This window comes from Eufriesea mexicana, unplaced genomic scaffold, assembly GCF_001483705.2.
Source record: "Eufriesea mexicana isolate 0111107269 unplaced genomic scaffold, ASM148370v2 scaffold876, whole genome shotgun sequence".
In the NCBI taxonomy this organism is placed as follows: Eukaryota; Metazoa; Arthropoda; class Insecta; order Hymenoptera; family Apidae; genus Eufriesea; species Eufriesea mexicana.
Window position 1 is genome coordinate 131259 of NW_016909003.1, and position 23542 is coordinate 154800.

Genomic DNA, 23542 nt, shown 5'->3' on the forward strand with positions numbered 1-23542 from the left:
CAGCACATCGAGAGCTATAGTCGATATAAAATAATGATATTCAAATTAGCGATTTTGAAAAAAAATTCCGATTAGATATTTTTCTAAATCGTTACAATTTTATTTGTATTTTACTTAACCATTCTAGTACCTTACGAGTTTTCTATGTACCAGCAAGAACACCTTAAAAACTAATTATTTTTGGAAATACATATTAAAGCGAACATATTTTTCTTTTAAAAGGAAATAATTTTACGTTTGTTTTATATTTCGTTGTAAAATATATACGTGCTTTTACATTTGTATTATAGAAATAAATCGCCATATTACATGCGTGTGTCAAAATCGAATTAAAGGGAAGAAAAATCAAAATATGGGTTGAAAACGTATCTCGAGAAAAGTATTAGGAATCGGTATATAAGTACTAGGGTACTAAGAGGATTAACTACGACTAACAAAGATTAACGCAAGATTTTTGTTAAGATTTCGGTTCACGAAACGATTCCTCTCGCGGGACGAACTCGACTCAGGAGTTTCGAAAGTTTCGAGAATTTCGCGGGTTTCGAATCTTACGAAGTCTCGGATTCGAGTTTCGAGAATTTCGAAATTAACTTGGAACCCACGGCTCGTAGCGATTTTCCATGGCGAAACAAGTTCCCCGGTCTCGTTCCGGTTCCTGAATCCTCGACGCATTCTATAAACGTGTCGGAATCGTTGCGAGGAATTGTTCGCGTTTAACGACGCGTCGCGCGATATCGAGCCGTAAAAATTCACTCGGGATGATGGTGGTACTGGGAAAAATAATTTCGAGCCGGCTCGCAAGCCCTCGCAGAATTTCTGACGCACCGGTTTCACAAGAGGAACGCGACGCTTTCGAAATCGTTGGCGCAATTGTCCGCGCTGTTATATTTAAAAGGCTGTCATGCAACGCTACGTCGATCTAAAGAAGCGAATAGAAAAATATCCGATCTATAATGTAACTGTCTGTTTCACGTTCTAAGAATACGAGAACAGCGAAGAACACAAGCGGTGCCCTCCTAGCCACGTGTCACGAGTTCTTTCGTGTTCGCGTTTTAGAGACACGAGGGTGGCTACTCGAGTGGATCGAAGTGTTCAGCAGATACTCCAACGTGGACGTGATTGCAAATTTGATACGAGTTTTTAAAGGGAAAGATAATACTGGAGAAATCGAGAAAGTATCGTTAATGAAATTATTAAAATTCGAATCCTAAATTAAAATTTTACTCGAACAATTTCGTCGTGAACGAAATAAATCGAGGATATCTTCATTTCCTTCAAGTAGGATAATTAATCACGGTGAAGTTTCGTAGAAATATGCAGATTCCAAAATTTCTCGAATTTCTTCTGTATATATATCTAAGTACTAGTAACTGTAATTACTTCGCAGCCATTGAATCGATCGTAATGTTCCCAATAAAATAAAGAAAAGAATTTATTATATTCTCAAAATGTTTTTTTTGTTCACAATAAACATAAATTTATAAAGAAAAGGTGATATATTTTATGTGAAATATCTAATACGAAGGGAATATATATATATTATATCAGAAATTAAATTCGTGTACTGAACATCTCGCATTGTTCAGCCCCATCATGTATTATAATAGAACATGAACGTATCATTGGCAAACGCTAAAAAGCTCAGAGAGCAATTCACGATACACGAAACACAGTAGCTACCATCGATTGAAAAATATCTCGTGAAATAAATTCTGCACATTTCGATTCGACCAGGAGTGTAGGCTAACGACCAGGTTCCTCGGTCAATTCCCCTGTCAACTGTTCGATCCACTCGCGTTAATCGCCTCCGTCTTCCTTAAGAGCTACAGGCAATCTCCTGCGATTGGTTGGCAAAGGACATTTCAAAGGACGATCCACGAAATCCTATCCCGCGAAACGCACACTCTACCATCTCGCGTTTCTGCTAATAATCTTCGTCCTCGTCCTCCTCGTAGAACTTGTTCACCTGTTTCCTGGCAGCTTCGACGATGCTGCTTCTGCACGGTGCGGGGTCCCAGTTGACACCCGGACAGCCCATAGCCTCGAAACAGTTCACCAGGCGGTTGATATTCGACGGACAACAGTGGACAACCGCCCAGATGCAGGGTGGAAGGCTTTTCTTAGGTTTCTGAGTGGACGGGGCTGGGAAGTTGGCAGCTATCGGCCCGGGTCGATGCATATTAGCTCCCTGTAAACAAGTACAAGTCGCGAGTAGATTCGTATGTTCTTTTTCAACTTCTCGCTGGAACTGCTCCCGTGGAAACTTTATCTTTCGCATTATCCTGTCGAATATCGACGAAGAGTATAACGTGGCACGAGCTGGACGGCGATGCCATCGATGTGGGGTATATCGATTGAATTAAATTAGATAGATTGGGTCGCAGGCTGGTATTTGCATGCACGATTCGATGGTCGGGTATCATTGGAGAATTTGCAACGGATTCTTTTGAAATTTAGAAAATGCGACCGTCGTTTAAATTTGGGAAGATTGGCAGGGATTTGGTATGGAAATTTTACTGAAGAGGATGTTTATAGAAATGAATATAGAGATTATTTCTCTTATTCGTTTTATTTGAATAGAATTTAAAAATTAAACGAAGTAGAGTGGAATTTAAAGCTGAGAAATTAGGATTAACACTAGAACTACCAACCCAGTGAAAATGACTGGTCCCAGAATTTTCCTTTTTGCAATCACCGAACACATACACCTGTTTTAAGAATAAAATTGGTATCAACTCGTATTAAGAAAGAACTGTAATCGATATATTCACTCATGTTCATCGTATCGCTGAAATTAATATAATCTGTGCACGTTATAGTTAGGTACCCATTAAAGATCGGCAGTTCTAGTGTAAAATTTGATGTACATAGTTGCACTCTGCTTTTGTTAATCCCTTACACCAGGAGTATTCCAAGAACTTTTGTATCGAATAGACGCTTTTCTAAATTAGCGATTAATTCGTTTCGAGTAGGATTTAATTTTAATGACTCATCTTGTGACTATAATTTTATTTGTACGATTAGTATAGTTCATCTTTGACTAATCTGGTACGAGCAACTCATGGCAAGCTAGACTCCTTGTTATAGTGCAAGGAGTTAATTATAAAAAGCTAATAAATGTACTAAAACGATAAATATAATTCCCCGTAAAATGAATTATAATATTTGAATATCAGATTGCGACATTATAATGCTATTTTACTATGTACTTATACAACCAAATTTGTATAATTATATTATACATTATAATTATATTTATAATTATATTTGTATAATTATAAATAATTATAATTTACTCGTATTTCTTCCTTAACTATACCGCAGTTACTATAAATACATTTCCCGTCGTCTTCGTAATTAATGATAAAAAGTTATTCTCGAGTTTCAAACTAATTGCCCCATTAAATTTTTTATAGCACGCAGTGGATAAAAATAATATTCGCGATACTTATCCCCCGCGAATCTCTTCTACTTTACTCTATCTCCATTATGCGTTACAGCAAAAAACCGTTTGAAGAAATGAATAAATAAATAAGTAAAACCACGAGTCATTTTAACATCGTATTCTGAATGTTCAACCCCTATCTAACTTTTCCATGCACATCATACTTCTCCACGCCCATCTGCGTCTTCAGCAAGATTTACATAGTCCGAACCCAGCCATATATTCCCCTTTCGAAAGAAATCTCCATCGTAGACTCGTGTTCAACGCGTTACATGCGAACTACTATACCACGCAACGTAATAACCCGTAACCCTTAATTTATAATTAAGACGTAATTTATATCCCTTCATCCACTCCGCTCGCTCCTGTTACAACAATTCGGTGCGCGAATATTACACCATAAATTACCGCGGTGCTCGCACGAGCGCCATATCCGGAGCTCGATTATTCCACCTTTAACGATCGCGAACACCAATACCGATATCAGCGATAACGACGCTCGTCTCGATAGGCCGCTACATGACGTCGAGACAGGAGCGAGTCCTATCGGTTTCCGTTTCACTGAATGGCGGAGTTGTCGTCGCGTCACGACCCTTGCACCCTTTTAACGTTACCCCTTTTCGGACCTTGAGGTCTTATTAAGGTCCTCGATCAATAAGGATCCTTCTTCCTCGAGTATTCCATTTTTCCATTTTCATTTTGTCGATGCATTTCAGCGAAGTTTTTTAATAAGGAATCTGACGCGAGAATGTGTTCTTATTTATGTATATATTTGTTAATTTTGCATGTATGATACATGAAAAATACCCTGGATCTCGAAATCTTTAAGATTCCCTAAAATATTCGGGATCCTGAAATTTTTGAGATTCCCTAAAATATTCTATCCTGAAATCTTTAGATTTCCTAAAATATTCCGTTGTATCCTGAAATCTTTGAGATTCCCTTAAATATTCTGAACCCTGAAGCTTTTTTAATTCCTTAAAATACCCCGGATCTCGAAATCTTTGAGATTCCCTAAAATATTCTGGATCCTGAAATCTTCGAGATTCCCTAAAATATTCTGAATCCTGAAATTTTTGAAATTCCCTAAAATATCCTGGATCTCAAAATCTTTAACATTCCCCAAATTACCATGGATCTCGAAATCTTCAAGATTCCCTAAAATATTCGAGATCCTGAAATTTTTGAGATTCCCTAAAATATTCTATCCTGAAATCTTTAGATTTCCTAAAATATTCCGTTGCATCCTGAAATCTTTGAGATTCCCTTAAATATTCTGAACCCTGAAGCTTTTTTAATTCCTTAAAATACCCCGGATCTCGAAATCTTTGAGATTCCCTAAAATATTCTGGATCCTGAAATCTTTGAGATTCCCTAAAATATCCTGGATCTCAAAATCTTTAACATTCCCCAAAATACCATGGATCTCGAAATCTTCAAGATTCCCTGAAATATTTTAAGCCCAGAAATTTTCAAAATTCTCAAAAATATCTCACATCCCAAGTCTTCAGAATTCCCCAAAATATCCCGGATTGCGAAATCTTCGGAATTCCGCAAAATATCGCAGATCCCGAAATCTACGAGATTCCAAATACCCTGCATCTAGGAATCTTTAAGATTGTCAAAAATATCCCAGATCCCAGAACCTACTAGAATCCCGAAAATTTTAGAAATCACCGTGTCAGTACTCGTCAGTGTCATTTGCACCATAGAACCTCTTCAGGCCAAGCGATATTCATCAAACTCTCGCGCATCTGACCAAAAAGTGTTACATACGAGCGAAGGAAGTGCATCGAGAATCACCCTTAACCCACGATCAGCCCTTTCAAAGACCCCAGCCACAGAATCTGCATCGTCACCGTGTAATACGCGTACAGGCGCGACAGGATAAGGCGAAACCGAAACAATTATCGGAAGTCTCTGATCTGAAGTGCGCGCGAAAGTCTTGGACAATCTTACCAGGAGCGCTGGAACTGAAACAGAGGCTCGTAGGAATAGAGAATAGAAGACTCACCGGGAAATCGATATCACTGTCGAAGCCCATCCTCGATATCACGTTAGGCACCGCGGGCTGGACTATTATTCTTGCCTTCACGCTCAACGCGTTCAGCCTGGCCTCTTCCCTGCGTCTCTCTTCCTCCGTCATCACCCTGGTGCGTTGTCCCTGCTTCCATGCCTCCTGCGTTCTGCGGAGGATAAGGGACGTTGTATTATCGGGCGTGCGACGAAAGAGGAAGCTCATTGTCGCGACCGGCCTGTTTGTTTCATTAACGTCGCGCGCTAACTCAGGCCCTGCCAGCCGTTTCCCGCCGACCAAATTGTCAGAAGGTCTTCTCGCTGAATATTTATCTTCGCCCGCGGTCGCAAAGACACGCGATGGATCTTGCGGAACGCAATAACCGCCACGATAACTGTCCCACCTTTACGAGCTCTGCTAGCTCGCTGAATCCTCGCTGGCGTCTCGACGCTACACACGCGAGACTGTTCGCCGACTCGAGTTCCGACTGTTGGCAGCGAACGATCTCGCGTGTCGCGTTGGTAGGTTACCGGGCTGGATAACGACCGATTCTTGGATTAGGTTAGGTGCGCGCAGTTGACAGAATTGGGAGTTTGAGGATGTATACGATCGTGAGATAGGTCTTTGCGCTTTGGTTTGAGTGAACAACGTTGGCAGTTTGTTGCATGTCTTGTTTTGGAGTCTTTGATAGTGTCGATTGCGTCTTTGTGTTCTGGTTTGAGTATGTATAAGATTGTAAGATAGGTCTTTACATTTTAGTTTGAGTGAACTGCGTTGACAGTTTCTTGGGTGTCTTGTTTTGGAGTCTTTGATAGTGTCAATTGCGTCTTTGTGTTCTGGTTTGAGTATATATAAGTTTGTGAGATAGGTCTTTACTTTCTGGTTTGAGTGAACAACGTTGGCAGTTTGTTGGGTGTCATGTTTTGGACCCTTTGGTAGTGTCGACTGCATTTTTGCGTTGTGGTTTGTATGAAAAACGTTGGCAGTTTGTTGGATGTCTTGTTTCGGAGTCTTTGATAGTGTCGATTGCGTCTTTGTGTTCTGGTTTGAGTATGTATAAGATTGTAAGATAGGTCTTTACATTTTAGTTTGAGTGAACTGCGTTGACAGTTTGTTGGATGTCTTGTTTTGGAGTCTTTGATAGTATCGATTGCGTCTTTGTGTTCTGGTTTGAGTATGTATAAGATTGTAAGATAGGTCTTTACATTTTAGTTTGAGTGAACAACGTTGACAGTTTGTTGGGTGTCATGTTTTGCACCCTTTGGTAGTGTCGATTGCATCTTTGTGTTCAGGTTTGAAAGAACAGTATTGGGAGCTTGTTGAATTCTTTTTTGCGAATTAAGGTGGAAATATTTTGCTGTAGATTGCTTTTGCAATGTTCTTCTTTTCTGTTTTGGGTAAAGAGTGCTGTTAGATCAGTGTTGTTGGATCATTATGCAGCTTGGAACTGGGAATTTATTTGAGTATGTATGAGCCTCGTCTTTAAAGGGAGATTGGATATCTCGTTTCGGATTTTTGGTAGCTGACAGTTGTTTAATGTGTAGCTTATTTTTATTTTAGTCTATGATGTTGACAGTTTTTAGGATTGGTCTGGATCTTGTTGGATATTTTCTTGTTAAATAGGATGGAAATATTTTCATGCAATTTTGGGCGAACAATGATGTACGAAATTCGTCTGTTCATCCAGGAATTAGTTTCTTCAGTCATGTTATAGCTGTTCAAATGGTTGAGAAGTTGGTGGCTTTATAGCGGTAACATCGAACGTCATACATATTTCATACTTGTAAACATCGTTTAACACAGGCTATCAAATTTGAAAAGAATGTGAAAGAAACCTTTTCGCGTATAATATAGTGTGAGATTCGTGGCAAGGAAATCTAGCGAAATATTGAAGGCCTGGTTTGTAGATAAGGTCCAATGTAAACAGTCCGAGTAACGTTCAGTCAGAGTCGTGGTTCATTTTCGCATATACTTTCCTGTCTCAGTTTCGTGTTATTCTTCGTCGCGTTCGGACGGTATGGCTCGACGTGTGACCGACTCTGCTGTTGATTATGGCACGCGCCATTGGAACTTCAGCCGTAGGGTAAGCCATCAAGTATTGTAATCATACTTAAATTCAAATCATTTTATAAGCAGGATGAAATTTTTAATTGTTCTTACCACTGTCAATTAATTAACATTGCAATATTCGTATCTATCATTTTTAGTATAGGCTGAATTTTGAAAGTATTAGCTCACCAAAATTTTAGTTACTCTTATTGCAGTATATATTGCTAACAATTAATCGATATTATAATCTTAAAATACTTCCATTATTAATTAATATATTGTTTATTATACACTTGCTATTCGTTGGTAGTGTTGCCCTAACAGATTTTACTGTTAAAAATGTTTACAAGTATAAAAAATAAATTCTTATCGTAATAAGAATTATATAATATATATCGTCGAAGGTTGTCGCGAAGAACTGCTCTATCGTAGAACGTTGAAATAGGATACGAGAATTATAAAATATATATTGGCAAAGATCGTATAGAAGAACTATTGCATCGGGAAACATCGGGGTTGATTTAGTAATGTCGTTAAGCTACAGTATGAATGATAGGAAAACAACAATTTCGGGAAGAGGAATGATATATAAGGGTGAGAACATTCTGAAAGTCAAGCTTTAAGGTTACGGGGTGGTCGTGGTACCATAAATATTAGCAAGAGGGCCGACGTGTGGGTTCTGTCTGGAGTATTTATCGCCTAGGAAAATCTATTGCGTCACAGAATATTCTCTGTAGGGGTTAGTAACTCAGAGTGTGATGTTTATAGAGACAATGAATTAGACCATATCTCTTTCTCGATGTCATATGTAAATGTCGCGAAAACCTTCCAATAATTTATTTCCATTCTAGACAAATTTTTCGATAACCTCAAAATTCCCGAGAATCTCGTCGATTGTTATAATTTGTAATATCACTCGAACTATAACGTTTCATAATATTTGATATCGTATCTCCACTTTATCCCCGTTATATCTGTTCGCTGTTATAAATTTTCACGTTTTACCGGATAAAATCGACTCCGCGAAAATACCAATATTAATGGTAATGCAAAAATTTGTCAAAGGTATAATTCCCTCGATGATACGAGTGTAAAAAGATTACAGGAAATTTAAAATCGAAGGGAAAGATGACGACGATAAATATTTCTTCCAATATCACCACCCTCTGAGTTCGCTAACCGTGAGCTATGTCCGTACCAAGAAGATGCTCTCCATAAAAGATCAAACGCTTGGACAAATGAACCTAGTGCAATGCAAATTAACACAATTCGTCGGTTTACTTCGTTACGATTTAATATTTAGTCGGCAAATTCGCCTGAGCATTTTCCTTCAATTCGTTTCATTACCTGGTATACGCCTGCTGCCGTCTCTCAGCTTCTATCCTTCTTCTCTGTTGCTCCTGCCTTTGTCTCTCATACTCCTGTATCTTCCTGTCGTGCTCCTGTCTCTGTCTGTCGTACTCCTGCCTCTGTCTCTCGAGCTCCTTGGCTCTCCTGGACTCGTTCAGGAATAAATTGGCTGGAATAAGACCCGTGTCTGGTCTCCTATGCTCGTCGAATCGGCTACGATCCTCGTAGCTAGGTCTCGTATTCTCCAACGGCCTCACTCTCCGGTCCTGGCTTCTTCTTCTGGCCTCTTCTCGATGCAGTTTCGCCAATCTCTCCGCTTCTAACCTAGCCGCTTCTTGTCTCCTTCGTTCCTCCTCGTATCTCCTCGATTGTAGCCTCCTAGCCTCTTCTTCTCGCCTCAGAGCTTCTCTCCTTAGCTCCTCTTGCTGCTGTCTCTGTCGCTCGAGCATCCTTTCCTGCTCGATGCTTCTTCTAGCCTCGTCTACGTAAGACCGTGGATCGATATTAGTCGAGGCTGATGGACCATGATTTCTTCTTCCGTTTCCTGGCCCCGGATACCTCGAGCGATTATATTGTCTCGCTTCGTCTAGCCCTCTATACCCGAGCCAGTTCCTGTCATACGACTCGGTCGGCTTCTGCATGCGTCGAAGGTACTCTTGCAATTTTCTTTCCTCCTCCAGCTTCCTCCTGTGAGCCTCCTCTTCCCTTCGTCGGGTCATCGAATCGTTCAGATTGATCGGTACATGACGTTGCATGTACTCGTTCAACTTTCGCTGTCGTTCCCTTTCTATTTCAGCCTCGTGCGATCTACTTTCGTTCGGACTAGTTCGCGGAGGATACGATAAATTCGACGGTGCGTTCCTGTTCTGCTGCTGCCGTCTTCTCTCCTCTTCTCTGTGCTCCTGTCGCCTTCTCTCCTCTTCTGCCTGCTGCTCCTGTCGCCTTCTCTCCTCTTCTGCCTGCTGCTGCTGCCGTCTTCTCTCCTCTTCTTCCTGCTGCCTCTGCTTCAGCATCCACTGCCTCCTTCTCTCCTCTAAATTTCTTCTATCCAGTTCTTGCCTCCTCCTCGTCTCCTCTACCCATCTGCTCTGCTGCCTCCTACGCTCTTCTTCTTCCTCCTGCAATCTTCGTCGATTCTCCTCCTCTCTCAAACGACTCTCTTCCCGCCTTCTCGCTTCCTCTTCCTGCTGCCGCAGTCTCTCTCTTTCCGTCTCGTACGTGGGGGTCGGCAACGTAGTCCAGTATCTTTTACGAGACGTCTCTAACTCTTGCCTCCGACGTTGCTCCTCCTGCCATCGATTCATCCGCGATTCGTTCCCCTGCGAACGTCGCCTGTATTCGTCCAACTGCTGCCTGTTCGACGACTGCAATCGTCGCAGTCTTTCTTCCTCCTGCCTCTGCCTCAGCTCCAACGACTTCTCGTACTCCTGCCTGATCTTCTCTATGTCGGAACTAGTTCGATTCTCCACGAGACTCCGTCTCTGCGCATCTTCCCGCCTCCTCTGTTCATCCACCTGTTGTCTCTTCTGCTCCTGCTCCTGCCTCCACCTCTCGTAGTCCAGTCTTCGTCGTTGATTCCGCGTCTGCAACTCGCCGCTGTTCACCGCACCCTCGTCCTCCCCGAATCCCCAAGCGTCACGTTTCGCGCGTCCTTCATCCCCCTGTTGTTCGATGCCGTTGGAATCGTCGAGCCACAATATCCTTCGACGCTGATTAGCTCGAGACGCGACGTCGTCGTCGTCGAGTCTCGTCTCGTCGTAATCTTCCGGCTTTCTTTTATAAAAATGCAAAGGCTGGTCTTCCCCTGCCTTTCGATTATCATGGACAGCCAAAAGGACCGTCGTCCTGTTCCTCGCGCTAGACTTGCCCAAGTCACCGCGGACAGGTAATTTCTCCTCGTGTCTTTTGTCGTCGTGGAAGTTGGAATAAAGAGTCGCGTCCATGTCGCCTCTATTCTGCTTGATCCTCTCCGTGGTGGTCTGCGATTTCTTTAGCTTCAGCAGCTCGTCCATCTCCTCGAATCCCTCCTCGCCGGAGAGATCGTAGTCTAAGTTGAGGGACACCGGAGTTACGTCTGCCCACGGGATCACCTTCTTCGGATTCTTATCTCTGGCTGGCGGGTCTATCGATCTTCTCTCTTTCCCGTGATCGGATGCTTCCAGTCCCTCGCAGCCCACCTGCAACTCCGGTACTCCGCCTATACTGAACGGATCCGTGTTCGGTGGTACCTCTGTGCTCGAGTCGTCGAACGAGTTGGATTGTTTGTGCAGCATCTTGAGACTGGTAGCTTTGTAGTCGGACGGTTTGAACTTCCAGCTCACGTGGTTGGTCTTCTTAGGCGCCTTGCTCTTCGACGGGAATCTCGTGACTGGTGTCGGACTCAGCAGAGACTTCTCTCTCAGCAGGTCCAATTTGTATATTTCCACGGAGCCTGGTCCTTGATCTTGGAACGTGTCGTCGGCTACAAAAGGATCCTCCAATTCCGACGGAGGAGACAGCTCGCGCGACGCTGATTCCAGACCCTTTGTGTCTTCACTATCGGCCTTCTCATCCGTGAACTCTCGACCGACGAAATTACGGGGCTGCTTATCTTCGACTAAAGGTGAAAAATTGTCATCGACGCTGTTCCGTGACCGGCGGAGCAGCGAGTCACTTTCTTCGTACTTGCTCCCGCGGGATTGCCCCTGAAGCCCTGCAATGTTGATGCACGAGTGAACGAGGGTGATTGTGAAACGGGCGTGCGTTTAGTCGCGGCTGGTCTAGCTTGCGATAAGGGTGAGCTGCCGCTAGGCCGAAAGTTTTATATGGCTGACCTTCGATGTAATTTAGTATACTTCTAACGCGACGCGAGAAAAATTAGTCTCGAACTTAGTTTCATAAATCAGATATATCTAGGCGACCAACGTAACCTAGCAATTTGATAACATAAATCGAGAAATAATAACGCAGAGAAAGATAAGAGACAAATTTTTTCAGAAAATATAAACGATAGAAAATTATTATTAATTACCATGTTATTATATAAATAAATTCGCATAAACTTCCTATTTTTCTGTCTCAAAGTGAAAGGTTCGATTCGAGAAATATTTTCGTTTAACAAATTTACTGAAATTTTAGGATAGTCGTGGAGACAAATTTTTAATGCAAAGAGGCTAGACGTGGAATAAGAATTTTATATTACTTCCAGAGAGCTGGATTCGGATTTCTTATACAGTGTACTGTAAACAGCTGCCAGCCAAGCGCAACCAGTGGCTCCGAGTTAAAGCACCGTCGAAATTCTGAATGGACCACGTTTCGAGATTTTATCTCCGTTATATCCAGATCGCGACATTAAGTCGTTGGCCGATTGCTCTGACAAAGGGTGAAAGCAAAGTGACATTTCGGATGAAATGATCTCGAATCTAAAGGAGCACTTTCGTCTTTGCCAGTCGGTTTTGAATAGCTGGGGTTACCTCGCGTTTCAAATTACCCCCATTAGGATTCTCCCCGTCGTCTATAAACGTGCTTTCGAAATAAATAAACTCGTTTTCCGAAACGTCAACGTGGCGAAGCGTGGACAAAAATTTTGCAATTAACACGAGCTATATACAATATTTTTTTCCAAATTTCTTCCAATCGTTTAATTATTTTCCAAACAATCGTCCGTTTTGTTGCGAGATATCAAATTTCGCGATACGTGAAATTTATTCGAAATTTATTTCACGAGAAATATTAATTGATGTAATTGACGCGAAATTAGCGAAGGCAAAAATTTGCGAGATATTCCACTGTAATTTCTGCGCGTAAGAAAGTTCTTCGTGTAAATTGTTCGTAGAAATTTTCACGTCAGCATCGGTGTCAGGTATGGAACGATGCAGTTTTATTCCATCGATTGATTTGCATATTCCAAGGCACATTTAACGAGGTAAATAAGTTGCATGTTTATTGGGTATTTTCATAAATAATCGAGGCAAATGTTAAGTGAAACGTAGGTCTTTAGGTTAATTCTACGCTTTATCTTGAAATAAATGCGATGATCAGTGACGTTAGATTTAGTCGTGGAAATATTTAGCAGATAATCGATCAAAAGTGGCTTGTTTGTTTCCTTACTCGTGCCTCGAATTACTCGATAATGCAAATCAATGAAGGATCATGAACTTTATAACATCGAATCTATGATCGAGGTCTTAATAGATAAATCATTGCTTTCGTTAGATCAGATTCGTGTCAGCATTGGTAACGATCAAGGAATAAATATCGAAGAAAGATGAGAAACTCGGACAAAAATTTGTCAGAATTATTGTCTTTCCAAATCGAATAATATTTACGCGAATATTTTTACATATATAATATACTTATTTTATATAATATAATTATTTTCTCGGTCCACGATCTCCACGAATTTCTTTATTATTACTAAATTATTACTAAAAACAAAATCGCGTTTTCTCAATTCTCAAGAGTTAAGAGTAAAACAGAGTCTTCCCAAGAAAATTATCTTTCTCATGTTTACAGTAGTGCACGGGGCAGATTTAATTTACTTCAAAGCAACGTTATCACTGGTAACAGGCTCGATAAATATTCATAAAATTAGTACTGCAAGCTGGTAAATATCGTAATAAAATTTGCATCCTATGAAATTTCATTTTAGGTAAACTTCGATCTTTAAAAGTCTATCCGCGATCTTTTACGATACCAAATCTATAGTACCAAAAATAGTTCCGATTAAAATTACTATTGCGAAATATTCCTTTTCTAAGTAGAATTAAAAGAAAATTCGCAAGGGTTGAAATCTTACGCGCGACATCCTTTAACCCATAAAAGAAACCTACTCTCATAGACGTACGTAACGTCAGCCCAACTTCTTCCCCACGCATAAAGCGAAGCACATAAAAGAATCGACCTGCCTAACTGTATTATCGCCATAGCCAGTCCAAATAGATAGCCGTGAAATCAATACCCGTGAGGATAAGACAGAAGCAAAATCCGAGGACCTAAAAACGTCAGCTAGAATAACCCTAGACTCTTTGAATCCAGCGACCCCTGATCGCAATAGTTCCCGAGGATCGAAACCTAACCGAAAGCCGCGCAAAGCTCGTTCGTCATCAGAAGACATCGCGGTCTTGCGGCGAAACGTGTTCCAAGTTGGTCCCTAGACCTCGGGTAACTTACACCGTGCTTATCCGAATCGTTCCGTAAGAGAACTTCATTACCCGACCCCGGCGTCTGATTCTCAGGGGCCGTAACATCAGAAACGAGCATGTTAACCAGAACGATATATTCCCCCGGCGTCGAGGTCGTCGGTCTGTTTCTGCCAGCTAGAGGGATGCCAGGGCGACAGAATTAAATTGCTGATGTAACGAATGCCAGACGTACCGGTGGCGCTCGTCGAGATCGACCTTCGCGGCCCGATCGAAAGGTCGAACGGCTGATTCTCGCCAGGATTCTGATCCTTCCAGTCCAGTTGGCCCTCGACTCTTCGATAAACTTCATGCTGCCGAGGCTGCGGGGCCAAAGGGGAGTATTGATCGAGGGTAAGGCGAGAGGGATGGTAGCTGACTGTCCCCACCACGCACGCCGCCAGCCAGACCGTGGCCAGAACCACCGTCACCCCTGGCTGCATCCTTCTGCAATCAAACGGATACGTTCTTCGTTAGAGCCTTCTTTTTCTCCGCCAACAGCTACAGGCAACAGCTAGACTCCGTCTACCTCTCGCCGTTCAACCGGAGACTCTCTAACTAGAGACGCTCGCAATTCGACTCGTAGCTGAGTCTCGATCGGTTGATTCGGAAAGGGGGATGGTTTCGTATTTTTACCGCGTTTACCGGACTCGCGAGAGAGGAACGGTTTAAACGTTCGCGACTCCTGGAGCACTCCGTGTTACGAGCTCCGGGGATGCCGGCGCGAACGAGACGCGTGAGCACTTCGTGTTGGATGGAAATTCTTATTAGGTATTCGCGTCGCGTCAAAGGAGCATCGCGGCTGGTCCTCGAGGACCTCGGAACCCTAGGGTGGTTTAATGTCTCCGATATTATGCGACAGTGTCACTGAATTTTGATCGGACCTAGGCTGGTATACTTTTCAAGCTATTTTCTTTTGATTCTTTTTCTCTAGGTTTTTTTTTCAGATGGATCAGGGATTCGATGATAGGATAAGTCCAGTGGTGAGTTAGTAGGTGAGCTTTCTTTAATTTTTTTCATTTCTGTTCTTGCTTTGGTTGGATCAGCGGTTGGATGAAGGTGACAAGTTAGTAGGTGCTTTGCCTTTGACCTTCTTTCGTTTCTTTTTATTTTCGACGGCCGGAGGGATGAATAAATAGACGGCAGGCTAGGGGTGAGCTACTAGATGTTTCTCTTTTATTCTTATTTTGATCAGGGACAGGATTAGGCGGTGGGTTAATACGTGTTTTCCCTTTGGTATATTTTTCTACTTTGTTATTCTCGTTTTGGCTGGATCAAGAGATGAACGAAAGGGTGATAGGTCATGTGGTGAACCGATAGATATTCTTCTTCTGATTTTATTTTTATCTGAGATAGGATTTGATTAGGGGATGATAAATAAAATGGTGAGATATTTTTCTTTTGCTTTCTTCTTTTATTCCTATTTTGGTCGAAGCTACGATTGGCTAGGAGAATGATCAGTCAGTAAGTGCACTGTTTTTTACTTTTTTCCTTCGTTCTTGTTTTGGTTAGATTAACGATTGGACGGAAAGATTGCGAGTCACGTGGAAAGTTGGTAGGTACTTTTCTTGGGTTTTTCTCAGATTTTTCGTTTTTATATCCTAATTTTTGCTGAATCAAGGGTTGGATAGGAGGATGACAAGTGAGGTGGTGGGCTAGTAGGAGGAAGAGAATAGGGGGATACATTGATTTCGTACACGGGAAGATTGATTAGCGTGCTACAGGGTCCCAGGTTTTATAAAGCTCGTGGGGGATCGATTATCACGTTTGCACGCTTCGCGAATTTGACCGTTGTTCTTCGTGGCAGTCAATTCTAGTGGCAATTAAAAGTTAATTGGCTATTCTGCGGCCATCGTGATTAGTTATTAATCGGGTATGCAAGTTTTCGGGCGAAATTTATGGGAGATATTCGTTACGCACGAAGGGCCATTTTGCGAATAGAAAAATTGTAAATTGCAATTCGAACGTCTAACGAAATATTACTGACACTTGACATCATAGAATATCGTATGTTTCACATTTCTTCTCTGTACTTTCATAAAGCTGGCTAACGATACATATAGGGAGTGACAGATTTATTTCAATATTTCTAAAAAATTAATGATTGTGTAAAAATTATCGTGTCATTTTTGTTTTTTCTTTTTTGTCCCTTTCCAAATTTTATTGTATTACTTACCGTTTATTTAAAGAATTATACTATAGCCAAATTTTTTAATTTAATGTTAAATAAAATTAAGTGTAGCAAGTATAATGGAATTTTAAAATTGTTTACTGATTGGAACAATTGGATTTAAGTTAAAACACTGTTCAAGGCTTATGTAAAAGATTTTATCTCGAGGCTTCTAGATGACGAAATAATAAATTCGAAAGTTAATAGAACCTCTAGTGGAATTTATAGTTACTTTAATTAGTTCTGCTAATTTCTAATTCGTTCTTTATTTTTCAAAATTATTTGTTTCTAACATGGCAGGTCATTTCCCAAATTCCATTTCTCGATAACTGAATTCTAAATTTCTTCATCCACTTTTATCCGAATCTAGCCGAATCGGAAACTCATCGTTGCACGCAATAACTGCACAATAAACGATAAAACTAGTCGTCCCTTGATTTCCCAGTCACTTCAACGACACACGTTAAACAACCGTTTATTATACTTTCGACATCCATTCACCTTCGTAACGTAACATGACTGCCAACTAGCCAATTAAACCGTAACAACTCTATTCAAAATAAACGACCACAACACGTGACATTCACGCACACGCAATAGCGATTCTTCACGAAAACACGTTGAATCAGCGAATAAAAATAACGCGCCACCTGCGTACGCCCTGTTTCTCGATCTCCAAAATGAACGACTCACCGATCTCCTGAAATCAACTCCAAACACGGAAACGAGTAATCCCGCGATTGTAAAAGAACTCGGAAACGGTGCAGTCACTCAGCCCGCAGTGCCAAGGATCCCGTGGTAAAGGATTGAGGATGAAAAGCAGACACCATGACCTTCCAGTTGGCGTTTCGATCGGTTTCGTAGCAGGTAACGAGATCACATTCGTGGCTGCGCACGAAAAGCCGGCTATCGATCTCGCGACACTCGATTGCCTCTCGAAGAAACGTCTGTCCCTTGAGCGCTTCTAGGGCCAGGACCCAGCTCTCGTCGCTCCTCGTCCCGGCGAATTTCTGCCGCTTTGTAGGCTCGAGGGCTCGCCTGGCTCTCTAGCAGCCGGCAAGAAAGCGAAGCAACAATCGGCCCTCGACGCGTTCGAGGTGAAGGCGCGGAGGGATCAAGTGATCTTGACACACTGTCGCTGCCAGGTCGAAGTGGCTAAACTTAACGCTGGCCCCGACTGGTCGCCTGCTGGCTGCGATCCTCGCGCGGGATCGCGTCGTGCATGCAGCCAGCCTCCACTTCCGGATGCTGACGTCAGAGCCGGGTCACCGGCAATTCCGAGCAATTGCGGACGAGATCGTCAGCGGGAATGCCTCCTTGGAGATGATGACGTCGGGACCGGTGAGAAAGCAGACGGATCGGTTCAATTGACCCGTTCCTCAGCGAACGATGCCCCGAGCGTCTGACACTGGCTTGGCCGCCGGCGAAGGAGGAATCGTTTAAGAGACTCGGAATTGCGCGGCGTCCGCGGTCGTTAGAGTGGCGGCACGTGGCCCATGTAGTCTCGGCTTAACGTGCACGTCGGCCAAGGCTATCAACGGGAAATCCCGGAGTCTGTTTGCTCCGGCTCAGCTGCTCAGGCTGCGTGCAGACGCGTGTGGGTCGCGGAGATAATGTACCAACGAGAGGGACCGATGCGAGGAAAGAGGAAGGTGGATGGCAAGAAGGAAAAAATGGCACGGAATGAAACGAGGAATAAAAGAGGGACCGAGATCCCGGTCTTGATATCCTGTAACTCGCGCCCATTGTTCCGTCAAGGACGAAAATGATGGCAGGATTCGGCGACGTTATTTAGACACAGTTCGGAGAGCGGTTTGAAGCAGCAGTCACACGGTGTTTCGTGATAGAATTTGTAACTTCTGTCGCTGCGTTTGCGAAAATTACGCGTTTCAGTTTTGGAGTTCGTGCAGCTGCAGGATCTTTGACGAGAGATAGGATTCAGAGTGATTTTTCAATAATGTTCAGGCCTCTATGCTGTTATTGCGAGGTAAATGTATGAATTTTTAATTGAAAGTTTGGTTGTGATATTCTTTTTCGTGTTATAGGATTAATTTGGGTCCATATAGATAAATAAATGAAACATTGTACAATATATCGAGAATGAAATATATTTAGCATATTAAAATATTTTTGTATAATACATTATATCGTTAATGGAATATATTAATGCATTAAGAATTTTAGAGAATTAGAAAAATTAGGAAAATAATATTCATACAGAAAATGTTATTATAAAATTCAAATGTGCTCTTTCTAGGGAGGATTTTTGTGTTAAATTATTACAAATAAAATGGTGGGATATTTATATTCATTTATATGAATCATAGAAGTATTCTGTACAATCTACTTACTCTAAATGTACAATTTTTAATTATATATTTACTTGTCATTTTTTAATTTCTTCCATAATTTCAAAATTTCTTTCTTCGCTGTTAACTATGTTGAAACATGATTCGTCGTGGCAGGTTTCATTCGGCTGAAAAAATTTCCAAACGATAATAAGATAAATTTCAGAAGTTTGATATTTCGAAAACAATCTAGAGTTGACCTTTCTATCTTATTTTCTAATTTCTTCTATAATTGTTATCAATTTCTTTCCTTGCCACGAAGCATACTTAAAAATTGCAACAATTATTCATTTACTATAACGCATTCTCAAATTAAATCACGACAGGTTTAATTTAATTTACAATTAATCGTGTCTCGCGCAAGTCAATTTGAAAAATTCCCAAAATGATCAGAAATGAAATCTTGAAACTCCTGCTTTTTGAAAATAATAAGGAAAATCTTGGGAAAGTACTTGTTTTCGTTTCACAAGCATAATACAAGCGAGAGTTGTCAGGAAATTGGGTATTATGAACATGTTTCTTAATATCCCACAGCCTGTCAAAATTTCTGCGATCTTTCTTCCAGTCATCGTCGCTTTTAGCTAGCGAGTATTAAGTTTAGGGAAACAGACGTGTTGGTTTACCAAACTTTTCGCCATAAATCTCGTGGCCAGTTGACCAAGGAGCGGTGTTTTGATGAGCGAAGCTGAAAACTAGGAAATTTAGAACGAGAAGGATGCTGTAGTGGCAAAGGGATCTCGGCAGCAGCGTGAGATTGATTAGGAACAAAGTTCCTCGAGTATGGAAGATAATTTCCCTCTGTGTTATTATTCATGGCTGTGTAAGACGCAGATGAAATGGAAGTTCGACAAGGAATTCGACATGGGTCGAAATTGCAAGGAAGATTAATGTTCCATAAAATACCCTCGAAATTCCCATCGAGCGAGCCAATGGCGTTGCCTTAACTTAGGTAGAATGGATAAAAAAATGTCCAACTAACAGCAAATTAAACTGTTCAACGTGAGCCAAATTTCACATCGAATAAATTAGTCAATAGGTCATTTTGATAGGTGTAAATCATATTTTAATTTTACTTATTGACACTTGCGATTGATAGTTCCCCACAATGATAAGGCGTTACTATTCAAGTGTATGTGAATATACAGATTAATGATTATAACAATGTGTTGCCAAAAATTTAAGAAAAGAAGGAAAGGAGTATTTATGCTCAAGTATTGCATTCAACTTTTTCTAAATGCTGGATAAGATTTATTTGTAAGCATACTTGAATTGCTTGTCAGAGAGTAAAGATAATAACATTGCTATATTGTACGAATATCTGACAAAAAATATTCAGAGAGCTATTAACAATAAACTAACACTCATCTAAAATAGGCAAATAAAATCATACAATAGACAAATGAATAGTAGGTCGAACTCTTCGTACAAATATTAAATAATTCGTATGCAGAAAATTGATAAAAATGACGACAAGCCCTAGAAATTTAAGAAAATAACATTTAAGATACAAATTTTGAACAATATGAGAATATAACAGTAAATATTCCTTTCCAGGAAACCCTAGAATGCGAGAAATTATAAGAATTTTCAAAAAACAAAACTCAAAGCTTCTCAAAGAATTATTCAGACAAATTTTTCAACGTCAACTAAGAGAATATGACAATAAAGAAGATGACATACTGAAAAAACCAATCATACAATTTCAAGACTTGACGAAAATCCCAGACGTAGCAAAGATACCTGCTATGACATGATACCTTCCTAACACAAAATGGCATATTAAGAAGAAAACATTATCACTAGGCAAACAAGTATTGCCCAAAAAAATTTCTGCAACTAATCTGCCGGGCAACCTCCTGCCATATTATGTTTTCCCGATACAAGTCGACAAATTGGCTACCTATATTATCACCAGGCTGGAAAAGTATACTCCAGGGAATTCTCGGAACTGACGTCATTTCCAGGAATTGACTGGCATGTGACCTCCTGCAATATTATATTATCCTGATACAAAATCATCAAATTGCCCTGTACAGTCTACCGCCAATCAGGAAAAGTATTGTCGAAGGGATTCTCAGAACTGACGTCATTTTCAAGAATCGTCTGTCGGGCAACCTCCTGCCATATTATGCTTCCCTGATGCAAAGTCGATAAATTGACTGCCTATATTATCACCAGGCTGGAAAAGTATACTCCAGGGAATTCTCGGAACTGACGTCATTTCCAGGAATTGACTGGCATGTGACCTCCTGCAATATTATATTATCCTGATACAAAATCATCAAATTCCCCGTAAAGTCTACCGCCAAGCAGGAAATGTATTGTGGAAGGAATACTCAGAACTGACGTCATTTCCAGGAATTGACTGGCATGTGACCTCCTGCAATATTATATTATCCTGATACAAAATCATCAAATTCCCCGTAAAGTCTACCGCCAAGCAGGAAATGTATTGTGGAAGGAATACTCAGAACTGACGTCATTTCCAAGAATCGTCTGTCGAGCACCCTCCTGCCATATTATGCTTCCCTGATGCAAAGTCGATAAATTGACTGCCTATATTATCACCAGAAACTGCCTCTTGCGCAACCTCCTGCCATATTATGCTTCCCTGATGCAAAGTCGATAAATTGGCTATCTATATTATCACCAGGCTGGAAAAGTATACTTCAGGGAATTCTCGGAACTGACGTCATTTCCAGGAATTGACTGGCAAGTGACCTCCTGCCATCTTATATTATCCTGATACAAAATCATCAAATTGCCCTGTAAAGTCTACCGCCAATCAGGAAAAGCATTGTCGAAGGGATTCTCAGAACTGACGTCATTTCCAAGAATCGTCTGTCGAGCAACCTCCTGCCATATTATGCTTTCCCGATACAAGTCGATAAGTTGGCTACCTATATTATCACCAGGCTGAAAAGGTATACTCCAAGGAATTCTCGGAACTGACGTCATTTCCAGGAATTGACTGGCATGTGACCTCCTGCCATATTATATTATCCTGATACAAAATCATCAAATTGCCAGTAAAGTCTACCGCCAAGCAGGAAAAGTATTGTCGAAGGAATTCTCAGAACTGACGTCATTTTCAAGAATCGTCTGTCGGGCAACCTCCTGCCATATTATGCTTCCCTGATGCAAAGTCGATAAATTGGCTACCTATATTATCACCAGGCTGGAAAGGTATGCTCCAAGGAATTCTCAGAACTGACGTCATTTCCAGGAATTGACTGGCAAGTAACCTCCTGCCATCTTATATTATCCTGATACAAAATCATCAAATTGCCCGTAAAGTCTTCCGCCAAGCAGGAAAAGTATTGTCGAAGGGATTCTCAGAACTGACGTCATTTCCAAGAATCGTCTGTCGAGCAACCTCCTGCAATATTATGCTTCCCTGGCGCATAGTCGATAGATTGACTGCCTATATTATCACCAGGAACTGCCTGTCGAGCAACCTCCTGCCATATTATGCTTTCCCGATACAAGTCGATAAGTTGGCTACCTATATTATCACCAGGCTGAAAAGGTATACTCCAAGGAATTCTCGGAACTGACGTCATTTCCAGGAATTGACTGGCATGTGACCTCCTGCCATATTATATTATCCTGATACAAAATCATCAAATTGCCAGTAAAGTCTACCGCCAAGCAGGAAAAGTATTGTCGAAGGAATTCTCAGAACTGACGTCATTTTCAAGAATCGTCTGTCGGGCAACCTCCTGCCATATTATGCTTCCCTGATGCAAAGTCGATAAGTTGGCTACCTATATTATCACCAGGCTGGAAAGGTATACTCCAAGGAATTCTCAGAACTGACGTCATTTCCAGGAATTGACTGGCAAGTAACCTCCTGCCATCTTATATTATCCTGATACAAAATCATCAAATTGCCCGTAAAGTCTTCCGCCAAGCAGGAAAAGTATTGTCGAAGGGATTCTCAGAACTGACGTCATTTCCAAGAATCGTCTGTCGAGCAACCTCCTGCCATATTATGCTTCCCCGGTGCATAGTCGATAAATTGACTACCTATATTATCACCAGGAACTGCCTGTCGTGCAACCTCCTGCTATATTATGTTTTCCTGATACAAAGTCGATAAATTGATTACCTATATTATCACCAGGCTGGAAAAGTATACTCCAAGGAATTCTCGGAACTGACTTCGTTTCCAGGTATTGTTTGCCGAGCTCCCCCTGCCATATTAAGTTCTCCTGATGCAAAGTCGATAAATTGGCTATAATCTTTATCACCACGTTGCAGAAGTATTGTCGACGAAGTTCTTGAAGTAATTATTTTCCTCATGTTCGTGAAGTTTGTTATTCTTTAAATATTTATTTTGTTAATTCAACATGTTGATCTTAATTATGATTAACATAATATTTATTAAATCATTAATAATAGAAATTTATGAATAAATGTTTCATTATTCATTGTAGTAAATAATTATATGAATTGCGTTACTAATAATCAAATACCCCTTTTACTCCCTTTTTAATAACGCGAGACATATGGTAAACAAGAACAAGAGTGGAGCCATTTTTTTAATGCTTTTGTTTCATGTCCGGTTCTGGGCTATCTTACTAGATATACTCGTCTAACTGTCTACGCGTGAGAGATTATTCACTGCCACAGGAATTGTGGGAAGTGGGAAGTAAAGTTTCGTAAACATTTCTGATTAAAGGCCTAATTAAATATCCATTTCATTGGCAATTTAAGAAAACGATTGGTACAGTAATAATTACAATATACATGATTTTATGGTATGCATGACATGCATATTACACGTGAAAATGTTGTAGTTAATCGATTGAAGGAATGAATTAACAGGAGACCATCATTGAGTTAATCTGATTAATGTACTAGATTCCTACCTTACATAGGTGTTACTATTACAAAACGCATATAAAATTATTCTAATGATGCACATTGCCAATATCTGTTAAAAAAGGTATTAGTGAAGAAGAAATTAATTTATATAAATATAATATCGATACAAAATAT

The 23542-nt window shown here is 40.9% G+C and overlaps 1 protein-coding gene across 1 annotated transcript in view; it reads right to left on the reverse strand.

Annotated features, from left to right (window-relative positions):
* Positions 1-272: 272 nt before the first annotated feature.
* LOC108546965 (trichohyalin) overlaps positions 273-23542 on the reverse strand; it is a 38512-nt gene continuing 15242 nt past the window's right edge. Inside the window, exons 2-6 of the mRNA XM_017899279.1 lie at positions 14217-14467; positions 9834-11553; positions 8859-9740; positions 5460-5631; positions 273-2188 (exon numbers count right to left, since the gene is read on the reverse strand). Coding sequence (XP_017754768.1) covers positions 1925-2188; positions 5460-5631; positions 8859-9740; positions 9834-11553; positions 14217-14467 — 3289 coding nt within the window. The 3' untranslated portion in view covers positions 273-1924. The remainder of the gene's footprint in view (positions 2189-5459; positions 5632-8858; positions 9741-9833; positions 11554-14216; positions 14468-23542) is intronic.